At 42.1% G+C, this 13,871-nt stretch overlaps 1 protein-coding gene across 2 annotated transcripts in view; it reads left to right on the top strand.

Moving 5' to 3' along the window:
• Nucleotides 1–13,871, top strand: part of DSCAM (DS cell adhesion molecule) — a 381,330-nt gene that overhangs the window by 324,203 nt on the left and 43,256 nt on the right. For both annotated transcript variants that reach the window (XM_041399843.1, XM_041399844.1), the window contains exons 21-26: nucleotides 2,006–2,123; nucleotides 2,945–3,108; nucleotides 5,933–6,031; nucleotides 6,590–6,778; nucleotides 7,525–7,815; nucleotides 12,713–12,889. In XM_041399843.1, the coding sequence (XP_041255777.1) occupies nucleotides 2,006–2,123; nucleotides 2,945–3,108; nucleotides 5,933–6,031; nucleotides 6,590–6,778; nucleotides 7,525–7,815; nucleotides 12,713–12,889 (1,038 nt within the window). The remainder of the gene's footprint in view (nucleotides 1–2,005; nucleotides 2,124–2,944; nucleotides 3,109–5,932; nucleotides 6,032–6,589; nucleotides 6,779–7,524; nucleotides 7,816–12,712; nucleotides 12,890–13,871) is intronic.

Below are 13,871 nucleotides of genomic sequence, written 5' to 3'. Positions count from 1 at the left end.
AGACCTCATGTTGCAGAGGGAATTTTGCACAGGACAAGAATCTGAGCAGTCCAGATGCTCACAGATGTTCTGTAGATAGAGCTGACAGCATCTCCTGCTGCTTTTCAAAGATGGCATGAGAGCCACGAGGCACCTCCTGCAGCAAACCTGGCACCATTGCAGACAAATGTGACTTCTAACACCAACTTCAGCAGAGTCAGCATTTCACTCTGTGTCTCTGGGTGCTCTGAGCATTTTTCTGTTTCAGTTACTTTGGTTAATTAGCCCATGGTGTGGTGGGTTGACCCAGGCTGGGTGCCAGACACCCTCCAGAGCTTCTCTATCACTGCCCTCTGCAGCTGGACAGGGGAGGGAAAATGTAACAAAGGCTCATGAGTTAAGGACAGAGAGAGACCACTGAAAAAATACTTTTATGGGCAAACCAGACTGAAATTAGAGATATTAACTGAATTTACTACCAACAAAATCAGAGCACGATAACGAGAGCAAAAATAAATCTTAAAAACACCTTCCCCACACCCCTCCCTCCTCCCCAGCTCTGCCTCCTCCTCCCCAGCAGCCCAGGAAGATGGGCATAGGGGTTGCAAGCAGCTCATCCTGTCTGCTGGACATGGGGGAAGCTTCTGGGAAGCTGTGACCTCCCCACTACCAAAACCTGGCCATACAAACCCAACACAGATGGCTTCTGGGAGTACAGCCCTGTGCAAGCCTTTTCTAGAAAATGCTACCTTAGGAGTGCCCAGGTGGAAAACCAGCCTGATCCATGAGAGTTTCTGACTGCCCAGTGTCAGACCTTCCCAGGGCAGCACAAACCACAGCTCTGTCCTGAAAGGTTCAAACCTCAGAGCTCTGCAGGGAGGGATCTCCAGCTGCTGTTCAGCCAGGACAGGACATGTTAGGAAAGTAGTGCTGGCCAATTACCCAACCTTCACTTTGTCTGTTATCTAAACCTTCAATTTGTGTTTTAGTTAAAATTTTGACCAGAGGGAAAAAAAAACCCTCTTGAGAAGCTTGGCCTTCAACAGTGCTTGAAGAGAACATAGGCAACACAGTCCAAATTGGTTGTATAATCTGTGAAATCTTTTCTTTGTGTGAATATCTCAAGTCCCATTGCAGCCTACTCAAGTAATTTTGCTTAATTTTTCAAGGCCTGTTCTTTTATGCATGAATCTTTTTCCAGATTAACTGTCCCAGTTATATTTGATGCTGGGTCTCATTTTCATGTTTTCTTAATTGGTGCAAAATGGATTATTAAGTATAAGTTCTGATCTGTGTGCACGATTGAAGTAGATCAGGACTAAAAATACAGTATTTTGTCTATCTGTATTCAGTATGTGCTTTAAAAATGTATAATTTAGAGGCCAGCAGAAAGTGTATTTCTAGCAAGGGTCATTTTTGAGGAATAACAAAAGAAATTCTAACATAATATATAAACCAAAAATACACAAGTGGTATTTTTAATATATACTTAGGTGATCTGAGAGCTGATAAAAACTGATTTCAGTTTGTTCACGTTTGTGGATTTCAGATAGACTCTACAATGTACTAATATACATGAAGGTTTATTTTGCTTAATATCAAAATTGTTGTGGAAGAGATGTATCAATAATTTATTTTTTATGAGACTCCTATCTACTGTGGACAATTCTTGCTGGAAATGTTGAGAGAAGCATCCCTTGGACATAATTTTCATCCATAATTTCTATTACAAAATATCTAAAAGTCAGTAAAGATGATAAATAACTGGGCTTACTCTCTTTCTCTACAAAGTCTCTTCAACCCCATGCCTCATCTCTCTTTTAGTTACTTGTCTTCCAGGTACTGAAACTGATATTTTGCTTGAATAAATAGCTAATATTACTAGTTACAAGGAATTAGCACCCTAAAACCATCATTTTTAGATTGGTTTGGCTTTCTCCCTTTAATTGTGGGTATCTCTATTTCCCTTCCAAGGGCCGTATGAACAGACACCTCACTTCAGTCTCTCTTGCTGTCTCCCTCCCAGCTCCTGCCAGGATCCTGACGTTCAGCGGGACGGTGACAACCCCCTGGATGAAGGACATTGTCCTCCCTTGCAAAGCCGTGGGGGACCCTGCTCCAACAGTCAAGTGGATGAAGGATAGGTAACCAGCAACTAAATGTACAGCTCAGATAAACCCCGTTTCCTTCGGATCCTGAGGGCTGTGGGGAGGCTGATCCTGGGTCGCTGGCAGGAAGGAGAAGGAGTGTTGGTGGTGATTTGCACTTGGTCACAGTAGATGAGGAGTTTAGAAATTCCTTCAACTGATTGGCTGTGGTGATTACAGGGGATCAAAGGGATAAAAAATAATGAAGAAGGGCTAAAGGTAAACATTCAAAATGTAAAAGTCAGGAATGTTTTTGTTTTATCCTCAGGCAGACAGGATGGTTTTATTCTGAGAGAGCATAGTGCCTGATGCAGTGATTTGTGCTGAGGTGGGCAGTAAATGTCTTGCACATATTTAATTTTCCATTATTCTGTTCTCAGCTTTAGTTTCACAGTCTGACAGAGCCACTTGGAAACACACATGGACAATAATTTTCATCCAAGCACTGTGTAAGCAGGGAAACTACAGTGCTATGAAACCATCTTGTGCATTGATGTAAATACCTATGAGTTCATAAGGATGAACTTCATAGCCAGGAACTGCCTATGCCCTCATTTCAGCATTTTTATGAAATAACAAGTTAAGGAAGGAGTGAATTTCTCTTTTCCCTACACTGGGTCCACGAAAAGTGCGTTTTTAAGCAAATTATAGATGTTTCCCAACAAAAAATACTCCTTTGCTGCCTTATTGAAGTGACACACCACACCCCACACCTTTTCCTCTCATTCCATTCTGAGCTGCTTCAAAACAAAAATCCACTTGTGAGTAATTTTGATTGTAACTTCTTTAATGTATGCACTTTGTTTCCTGTGAGGCAGTAACGGGACACCCAGTCTAGTGATGATTGATGGGCGAAGGAGCATCTTCAGCAACGGCAGCTTTGTCATCAGGACTGTGAAAGCAGAAGACTCTGGTTACTACAGCTGTGTGGCCAGCAACAACTGGGGCTCAGATGAAATCATTTTGAATTTGCAGGTGCAAGGTAAGGCTGTTGGATCTGCCTCGGAATCGCTGCCACGGCTTTAAAGGTGTGTCTGAAATGCAAAATATCCGTATTTATGTGTATTAGTGCATATCTAATTCTTCCAAATTCATACATAAGTCATTCTGACTCAGCCACGGGCATTTTATGATCTAGAAAATGGTGCTTTAGGTGAAACAATTCACACACTCAGTTAAGTCTCTATGTGAGTTTTTGTAAGATTGACAACTGTGTGTTTGCATTCAGTTATCTTCTAATTCTTCACACAGAAGGTATCAGCTTCTGCCTTCTCCTTACAAATACCACATGTATCATTTTAATATTACAAAATTCAGAAAGACGTGAAGGCCTTTAATTTAGCTCCTGAAAAGCTATCAGTAGAAATTTCCCTCCGTACTGAGACCTTGCACAAAAACTTCATTATGCAGGCACAGAATTTTATTATGAGGTGAATATGAGGAAGCATTGGAAATGAAACATCAGTACCCCTTCAGCTAATGCATTTCTCCACCTGCATTTTATATTCATGTTGAAAAGCACAAAGTTCATCCAGGATGGTGTTGATATGTACAAAAGCAGGGACAATATAAGAATATAAACTAAGAGCAAAGTGAAGCAGAGCCTGTGTATTCACATGTCAAGAATTCCCTGTGCAGATTTCCTTGCTCACTTGCACTAAAGCAGATCCTACAAATGCTTCAATTGACTGCAAATGTTTGCACCAGAGTGAACCATCACTCTCCTGGATGTGGAATTTAAGCTTCAAGTGCAAACACATGAGACCACAGAGAGGTTGTTTCCACTGCAGTCCCCCTCTATCCCTGCACAAACCATTCCACTAAGCCTTGGAGCAAACATCATGGCAGATATTGGCATATCTCAGCTTCCCTACAATCCAACAGAAACTAGAGATGCTCTTCTGTGATGTTTGAAGCATGACCACAACAGGAAGTAGGGAGAGAAAGCACCATCAAATGGAAACCTTACATTTATATTTCACTAAGTACTTCTGTAATTGCATCTATTTGCTGTTATTGAACTGCAGCAAATAAAAGCAAATCAATATTACTTCCCTAAGGGACAGACAAAGAGTGGCTTTTAATATGTGGGACCACCATTTTTTGTAGATAGGGTGAAGCTGTGATGAAAGCTTTTGCAATAAATCTTTCCCAGTGTAATGTGTGCAGTCTCTCCCTATGGAATCAGCCAAGTCACTCAGAATAACAGAACAAATCCATCTCACAAAGGGAATTTTCCTTTAGAGTATAAACTGTCTCTTTTGTTTTCTTCAGCCCTGTTTGGCCCTGTGAGGGCAAAAAAAAATCTACTTGTCTTTGAAGTAATCCATAGCTGGAAAGCAGCAGACTCTGCCTTACATCAGCACCCGTTATTCTGCAGTCTGATGTCTCGAACATGAACTGCAGAGGGGAGATTTCCCTGGAGTTTCACTCTGCAGGAAGAGCTGCCCCTTAAGCATAGGCAAAGCAGGCAAAGTTCTCTGGCAGCAGAATGCTGGATACAGAAGGACATTCTGGACTTCAGTCCTGCCTGGTGATGGGACTGTGACAGGACAAGGGCAGCTCCTGCCAGCACGGGTCACTGACACCACCATCCCCTTCTGTCCCATGCCAGAGGAGCTGTGGCCATCCTGTTGTCTCTCCTCCCCAGATTTCCGTCCCATTTTTGCTGCTGTTTCTTGATCCTTTGCAAGCATGGACAGTGTCCACACCTCACTCCTTATTCGTGAGGCAGCAAAGCTCGATTTTGTGTATGTTTCTGACAGCAGAACATTCCCAGTTCATTTCCATTCCCAGTTCCCTCTGTCAATTCTTAAGTCCCCGTTTGTCCTATCCAGTGCAACTTGTTGGGATGTGGCAGGGCTCCTTCTCTGCTCCTTAATGCTGGGAGAAATTACTCCAGTAAGGATGGTGAGGCCCTGGCACAGGTTGCCCAGAGAAATTGTGGATGCCCCTGGATCCCTGGCAGTGCCCAAGGCCAGGTTGGACAGGACTCGGAGCAACCTGGGACAGTGGAAGGTGTCCCTGCCATGGCAGTGGATTGGAATGGATGATCTTTAAGGTCTTTTCCAACCCAAACCATTCCATGATTTTCCTCCAAAGGAAGCTGGGAACTGGGAAGGGGATGAGAGTTTAATCCCTTGCTTTATTCCTGCACTCAGTCAGCAGCTGATCCTCGGAACCCTGATCTTCCATCCCCCATAATGTTTATGGGGAGTAGCAGAGCTGAAGTCCTTCCAGTTTTTGCTGACAAGGTTGGGAATTCTTTATACCAGAAGCCTCAGTGGTTCAGAAGAGGACTGGATCTGCCTCCAGTCACAAATCTATCTGTGATACCTAATTAACTCTCACATTTGCACTGGCAGAAGCCCTTGATTTGCACCTTATTTTCATTTTTGCCATAATAGCCTGCAAACACAGGAATGAGTGGGGCATCATTTTCAACAGCACATGTTTCCTGTCACTAAAATTTTATCTTCTCCACAAAATAGATATCAAAAACAATTAAAACTAATGGCTGAGTAGCTCATGTGCCATTGAGGTCTAACAGAACAGATGCAAAAAATTCAGAGAAAAACAAAGGTTAAGAATTGAAAGACAAAATTGTGCAAAAAATTATATTAAAAAATGAGAGCTTGTCTGTTCTCATCTTAACCAAGGATGTCAGCTAAACAGACAGTTTGACAGAAATCATTTGCATTTTTTGCAACTCAAAACAGCTATTTGATAAATGACTGTTAGAAGTGATTAACATTGTGTCAAACCATTTGATTGCATTTTCTATTTTTAACTATTTTCCCATCTAGTTCCACCAGACCAGCCAAGACTCACTGTATCCAAAACTACATCTTCCTCTATCACTCTTTCCTGGATACCTGGAGACAATGGTGGCAGTTCTATCCGAGGTAATGTAATTCAGGTTAATTGCTGCTTCTTACTAAATTATCATATGTTGATGGGATTAGTATAAAATTATGAATGGCTCCCAAAAAAAAAAAATAAAAGAAAAGAGAAAAACAACCAAATCAGTATGGCTGTCAACCCTTAATGTGCACTATCATGGTGATAACAGCTTTCAGTAAATTGCAGTTTGTCTTTGTGGTGGTTTATTCACTCATTTAATCACTTTCTCCTCAGCTGTTATGACAGTTTCTCTATCTGATTTTCCAAATTGTAATCTCTAACCATTCATTTTGGAGGGTGCAGGTTCATCATCTGGTTGTTGCTGATTGAAGGGTCCTTAGAAATATCCATCCTTTTCTTTTCCCCTCCAAGCCATCATAAAAAATTGTATTTTGTTGTCAGGGTGGGCAAAATGTATTGCCTGGTATCTTTCAGTCAGGGGAGAGCTGTATGTTTCCCTGCACATGGGAATTTTTTTCAGTTTTATTAGGCCTTTAAAATGCCTCCTTGGGTTCCCTGAAGGATTTGTGATACCCTTGCCATCCGCGCTTTCCCTCCAGGTTACATCCTGCAGTACTCAGAGGATAACAGTGAGCAGTGGGGCAGCTTCCCCATCAGCCCCAGTGAGAGATCCTACAGGCTGGAGACCCTGAAATGTGGCACCTGGTACAAGTTCACCCTGACTGCCCAGAACGGGGTGGGGCCGGGGCGCATCAGCGAGATCATCGAGGCCAAGACGCTCGGCAAAGGTGCGTTGGTTCCATCCCCTCCACCCTCCTAAAGCTCCTGCACTCTGCTCGAGACCTTGGGTTGGTGAGAAAACAGGCCTGGATATTTTAATATTCCTGGCTTTGGAAACATTTACATGGCTGTGACAAAAAAGGCTGTGGCTGTGGGACTTGAAGCCCCCACAGGCTGATGTTCCGTCCTTTTATCTCTAATAACTTTTTTTCTGAGATGGGTTGGCAGATATTTGGTAAGAGGGTGTCTCCGCTCTCATAGACTATAGCAATTCCAACTATTTCATTGCCATGAGGAAATTGCCTCTTCTCTTATAAAACTTCAGGGGTTTGTTTGTCTTGATGTTGAAGGGAGACAGGGAGTATATTTATGTATAAAGGAAATGGAGTCAGTGTCTGATTTCTGCTCCAAGCCAGTATTGCAGGAGTGTGCAAGCAGCATCCTCTGAACTGGATAAGTTTCAAACATAAAGGAAAAGTTTGTATCAAGTTCTGCAAGGCAAAACAAACAAAATTTTTTCAATGAATGTTTGGATATTTTTTTCCACATACTGATTTGAAAATCTGGGTTTGTGAGTCTGGCACAAAGTGGGAAAAAACAATTAAGAAGGAGGAGGGGGGGAAGTTGAATATATAAATACTGAGTTTAAGCTAGAATCAAGATTGACCTAGAAATGATTCTCTAGGTTTTATATTTTGAGAGGCTTTATCTGCAATATTAAAGTGTTTTGTCTGTAATATCCCACTGCCTCTAGAGCCACAGTTTTCCAAGGAGCAGGAGCTCTTTGCCAGCATCAACACCACGCGGGTGAGGCTGAACCTGATCGGCTGGAACGATGGTGGCTGCCCCATCACCTCCTTCACCCTGGAGTACCGGCCCTTTGGGACCACGGTCTGGACAACAGCCCAGAGGACATCCCTGTCCAAGTCCTACATCCTCTACGACCTCCAGGAGGCCACCTGGTACGAGCTGCAAATGAGAGTGTGCAACAGTGCTGGCTGTGCAGAGAAACAAGCCAAATTTGCCACGCTCAATTATGATGGCAGTAAGTATTTCCTTTAATTTATGCCTCAGATGCTGTTTTACTTGAGTTTCATATGTGATTTTTTTTTTCTTTTTGCTCATCTTCCATTTTTTCCCCTCAAAAACCCTGTTTTGAATCTGCCAGCCATGCTGTCAGAGAGGTAAAAGTCTCAAAGATGTGAAAAACCTCCTGATTTCCTGACAGTAGGCTGTCAGGCAGAAAAGAGGAATTGTTTATTTGTCCTCACTTCAGAAAAACTCCAAAGTCAATCAGCCATGAGACACATAATCATAGGACATTAAAAGTCATTAGTTCCAGTGGTTACAGGGGCCTTTCCTAGTATTTCATGCATCTTTTCCATGAAATTTTAGTCTTCCATGGAATTTGTTCCTGCAGCCCTTCACGGGGGTGTCTGGCTTAATTGCTATTCCCTGTGACACAGCCTAAAACCCATTATGGGACACATTGGAGCAGCCAAGCAGGTTGTCCTCTGGGAAAGCCTCTGGATAACATCCTCCAAGGGCAGAGCAATGGCAGTGCAATCATCCCTGCTCACAGACAGGGGACAGTGAAACTAATGGCCGTGACAGATGGCTCTGTCATGCCCAGCAGCAGGACACAGACCGTGAGGGAGCTGTTGCATCCCAGCCTTCTGCCAGGGGTTACTGCCCACCCTGCAAAACCCAGGACACGAGAGCAGGAGCAAACGTGCCAGTTTGTCACTCAGTGCAGCTCAGGTCCTGCCAGGCTGGGTGAGAGGGCTGCTGGCACTTGTGGCTCCACACTGGGGAAGGGCTGCGTTCCTGGCAAAAAAAGCAGCACAGATGGCTCCAGATGGCAGCTCTGGATTGCTCCAGTGGGAATTGCCAGAGCTTTTCTGGAGACATCCAGTGTAAAGTCTTGCTGTGTTGCCAGGGATGTTGTGCTGCGTTGTGCAACCACTTGGCAACATCTGTAGTGTTAAATTAAGCTACAGCACTGGTGAGCGAGTTCAAACAAGAGCTGATGGTTGTGACAGCATCAAATTGGTAATTGTTTGTATCTCTGTGTTGGGAACACGCCTCCACATGAACAGAACCACTCTTGTGCAGCTCAGGGGTCATTCCCAGGCTGGAATGTGGGGTATGACTTAGGCAGGGTTTAAACCTCAGCACCTGACACATCCTCTGTACCAGCCTTCGTGCTGGGTGCTCAGCAGCTCTTGCAGATAATTAATCACCCTTTGGAAAAATATCATCTTTGGTAGGCTGCCACACAAGTCCTCATGTTATTTCACACAGTCTGGAAAATGAAGAGAAAGATCTTGCCTCAGCACTCCAAGGCCCACAGGAAACCAGGATCTGAGCAGTTACTACACAAATGTTCCAGGTTTTTTTCAGGAATGTAAAGGACTTGTTTTATTGAGAAGTGTAGCTGTTGTCAACAATAACTCCTTCAAGTATTATGAGTTAATTTCTTCTCATTTTACTTAACCTATCCTGGTTTTGTTTTGTTTTCCAATATCTTTCCACAGGCAGCATCCAACTTTCAGTTGTTCCATTATCATCACTTTTATTTGACTGGGGCAAACAGTCTTGAGCCATACCTTAAAATGAATTTATATCAAAATGCAGATGAGAGCCTTTAATTTCCACTTGTAGCACTCAAATCAAAACTATTCTTACAGTGATCTAATCTGAAATGTTGTCAGGCTCTGCTCTTTGATGATACTTACCCTGATGTGACCTGCACACCCTTTGATTTTTTATGTTGCTGTATAGCATCTTTAAAAGGGATAAAATGAAACAGTAAAAAGTATTTGCAGCATTAAATTTCCTGGGCCACTGCTTCTGGTCGTCTAGAAAATTAGAAAATTTCCCATTTGTGATATTGCTGGTTTTGTTTGTGAAGCGTGCTTTGCCAGGACTGAATTGTGCCTTAGAGAGGCAGAGCAAGCTCAAATACTGACCCTGAGGTTATGAGAGGAAAACATGGATGGAAAAGCAAATTTGAGTTTTCAGATTTTCTAGATTTGCTAGGTTTGGCTCAGAACTGAAATTAGAAACTGATGGTGATGATGATGATGATTATCATTCTTACAAGTATTTGATACAGAAATTTTTGCTTCCTTAGACAGGGAATTTCTGTTTGCAGAAAAAAACGCCAGTGGAAACTTCTTGGCCAGCTCCACTTTTGAGTTCTGTCCCTGCCTCTACCTTTGATTCACCCTGTGATGTGAGATTAGCCCCTTCCAGCTGCCAGGGGTCACAGCTGCCCCTCAGATAAAGCAGATACAGGAGTAGCACTTTGAAGATGAGATAATACAGCGTATGAAAGTTCTGGGATGCCAAACGCTAAGAACAAGCTTAGAAGCTTTAGCAGCTTTAAGATAAAGCCTTTGTAAAGTTTGCAGAAATCCCAGAGTTACGTGGTTTTGGGTCACTTTGCTGTGTGTGGGAGAGCTGCTGAGGAATATTATGGCTCAGCATCCTTCCCCTCCAATCTCCCCGTGCTGAATCAGGTCAGAGGGTTAATGACAAACCTACGTGCAGCTCTTTGCTCTCTGTTCGTGGGCATTTCAGTAACAATTTCCAGCTTACAGGTTTGCCTGACCTGCCTGCCCCTTGTTTTTTCAGAAGCACGCAATCCATAAGGAGATATTTTTAGCCCTGTGCAGCTGCGGTTGTGGAGAGCTGCAAAGGAGCTTCCCAGCTCGGGGATCAGCTCCTCGCTAGCCCTGGCATTAAATCGGATCAGCTCTAAACTCTGCTAATTGATTCTGACCCACCCAGGCACTCCCTGCCCTGAAGGACACAGGAAAACACTCCTGAATTCACAGGGTGCAGTGGGAGATGCTGTGACCCAGGGGGAAAAGGAGTCAGAGATATTCAGATTACAATTTCTGTGAGGCACCAATCAGGCTAACAAAGGGTGATGGTGAACCGACCTGGAAAACAAAACAAACCCTCCCCTTTTGTCCGGGACTGAGTCCTGAGAAAAGCTTTGACCATTCTGCTCCCAGCAGGCACCTAGAATGACAGCAGATGTTGAAATGATGTTTTCTCCAGGGATGGCAGGATTAATTTTCGGTAATTTCTAATGCAACTGATGAAAAGCAACAAAGGGGTGATGTGAAAACGTGCAGTATGACTTTTTAATTAAGCTCCAACTGCCTGTTTATAATGTTATGAGGTTTACATTTGCCTAGAGAGAGGTATGGATAGTGATAATCACATATCTAAACACTTCAGGTTAAAGTGAAATAAAGGCCACTCATCATTTGGTTTTCATCAAAGTGCTAAGGAAAGCAAGACATAATTTTAGGAAGTCTTCAACCTAATGGTCTCTGTGACTGTAATTCAGAGAAAACTTTGGCCCTTTACTATCCATGAGAGTTTAGGAAGATATAGAGACAGTTATTAGTATTACCTCCAGGAGCTTGAAGTTCTTTCCATTTCTTCATCTAATAATTTTATTTGCCTTTAAAGCAGTGCAAAATGTGCATCTCAAGGCAAGATGAAAATATCCTGCTGTGTGTTCAAGAAACAGAAAATTACAAAAAAAAAAAAAAAAAAGGAAAAGAAAATTATGGAGAAGAACTGCAGTGGAACATTAGAAAAATATTCCAAATGCAATTGTAAGAAAACAAATTTTCCAAAGCACCTAATATAGGTTTGGATGGTTGTAGCTTTTCTTTTCATCTTTGTCCCTTTAGGGAGCTGCTCTTCTCTTTATATGCAGCTGAAATAGCTCTTCTGAAAAAAACCAGGACTTGGGATTCTACATTTTCACTGTGGTTATGGCACTCACACTGTACTGCATCAGATCTCAGTTCTTCTTCTGATACTGTGTAGCACATAATGAGATATAACTATATCGCTTAATGCAGCAATTAAAATGTAAAAAAGGATGTGTCTGTTTTTCTCTCTCACCCTCCTTTCCTTTTAGCAAGTAGCCACTTTTATGTTTCAGTAGCTGGTTAAAATTTAATAGCTTCCATCCAAAGTCATCACAGTTCACAATACTTACGTGTTTCTGTGCATTTCAAGCAAATCTGCATTTTATAGCCTCATTTGTGGTTGCATTCAGCAGTTTAATAGTAATCAGGAAATGAGTGAGAAGTCTTCCATGACTAAACAGCCTTCCACAGAAGGTGCTGCATTCTTCTCACGTCCCTTAGAGGTAAAGAAGAAAAGAATTGAAAAGTTCAAGTATTATATATCACCAGGAAGCCAGGTATATTCAAAATGCAAATATGTCCCAGAATGAAAAAGTGAGCTGCCTGCCAGTAGCTAGTAGATTCATTTCCCTCGTTTCCCTCTCAAAATTTGATTGTTTCTATCCAGCATTACTCTCCTGTTTTACTGATGAGTATAATGTCAGACAGTCTTTAGCAGATTAGTATCAGTTTGGCTGTCTGAATTTCAGATTCCTATCACTGCTGCACCCTCAGAACTGATAGCAGAATGTTTCTGTGCAAAGGATTAATCTGATGTATGTGGCACAAAATGAGCTTTGTCAAATGAGTTCCATGCACAGCAAAGCCCAGCAGAAATGTCAAGCAGTGCTATTTCCCCATAATAAGGAATAATAGACATAGGGAGGAATTCTGAGCTCTCTTACAGCTTCTTAATAATTTAATAGGACTCAAAATTAATCACACTATTTGACTGCATATCAGACATGGTTTTCCTTAATCAATTAATGCAATTCTTCTGGCTTTCTGATAATCTCTGTCTCTGCAGTCAGTCCCTCATTACCATGAGCCTAGTTATGTGTTTGTGGCCATCAGACACACAAATGTAGGTAGCCTCCACCCCAAACAGAAAAATCCTGCTGAGAGTTCTGCCTGCAGCTGAAGCAACAACATGCCTTATTCCCTGAGAACTCAATATTTGTCCTCGTTAAGAGGCCTCTAATGCCATGACCCTGTTTCCAGGTACAATCCCTCCTCTCATCAAGTCGGTTGTGCAAAGTGAGGAGGGGCTGGGAACCAACGAAGGGCTAAAGATGCTGGTGACCATCTCCTGTATCTTGGTTGGGGTCTTGCTGCTCTTTGTGATGCTGCTGATCGTGAGGAGGAGGAGGAGGGAGCAGAGGCTGAAGAGGCTGCGAGGTAAGGGGGTGTCTGTGGAACTTCTCTCTACCTGAACATGGAAATAGGAGTGGGGCTGCACATGACCAAAGTGTGCAAACCCCAGCTGGGATCATTTTCCTGCAGTACAGAACAAAGTGTGTGTGTTTTCTGTAGAAATGCCTTCTTTTTCTTTTGGTCATAAGTTTCTAAAAGAAATTATCAATAAATACATTGTTTTTATTTTGCATGGGGGAAAGGAAGATATTTCTCATTTTTTTGTTGTTTGTTTGCTTCCCTCGATGACCTTAAAGTAGATTTTTTTTGGAGGATGAAATCAGATGTTCTGAAGACGAGGGAATCTCAGTTCTCCAGCAGATGCTAACCATTATTTCCAAACAATAAAATGAAAGTAGCCAGATTTTAGTAGAATAGAACACACAACCAGATATTCTCAGATTTGTTACCACATTTTCCCCATGATTTTTTGTAATAGAACTTACACAACACTTCATTGTTCACTGACTTTTCATTGTCACTGATCTGTATTTTCCTCTAATCCTTATTTAAATTCAGTTGTTTGTTATGTGAAAAAGATTTACATCTGGGAATTCATTCAGTTTTATCATTTTTCTAGCAAAAACCCCTGGCTGAGCCACAGCCAAGTTTGTGACCCTTCCAGTCTGACACTGCTGCCCTGTAGCTTTTGCACTTGCAAAAGGTATTTTGGGAAGGTATTCCCTGAAAGTATTTGGGAAAACCCTTTCAAATCCAAACCTGAGTTAATAGCAAAACATTTTATCATCTGAAAAAAATAATCCTGAGTTTTTCCAGGAGACACCAAATTGATTAGTTATTTGTATTTTAACCAAAATGTGATCATGGTACCTATTAAAATCAAGGCCAACCCTATGTTTTCCTTCTGACCTTCCTACTTCTCTCTATTTTGGGTTTAATTTTGTCCTTTGCAACAATATTTTGGAATAAAAAAATAAAAAAAAAAGACAGAGGGCATGGGCAAATT

The sequence above is a fragment of the Onychostruthus taczanowskii genome, unplaced genomic scaffold (assembly GCF_017590055.1).
Source record: "Onychostruthus taczanowskii isolate IOZ18803 unplaced genomic scaffold, ASM1759005v1 scaffold17, whole genome shotgun sequence".
In the NCBI taxonomy this organism is placed as follows: domain Eukaryota; kingdom Metazoa; phylum Chordata; class Aves; order Passeriformes; family Passeridae; genus Onychostruthus; species Onychostruthus taczanowskii.
The sequence above is the reverse complement of the archived record's forward strand: the minus strand, read 5'-3'. Positions and strand labels throughout refer to the sequence as shown.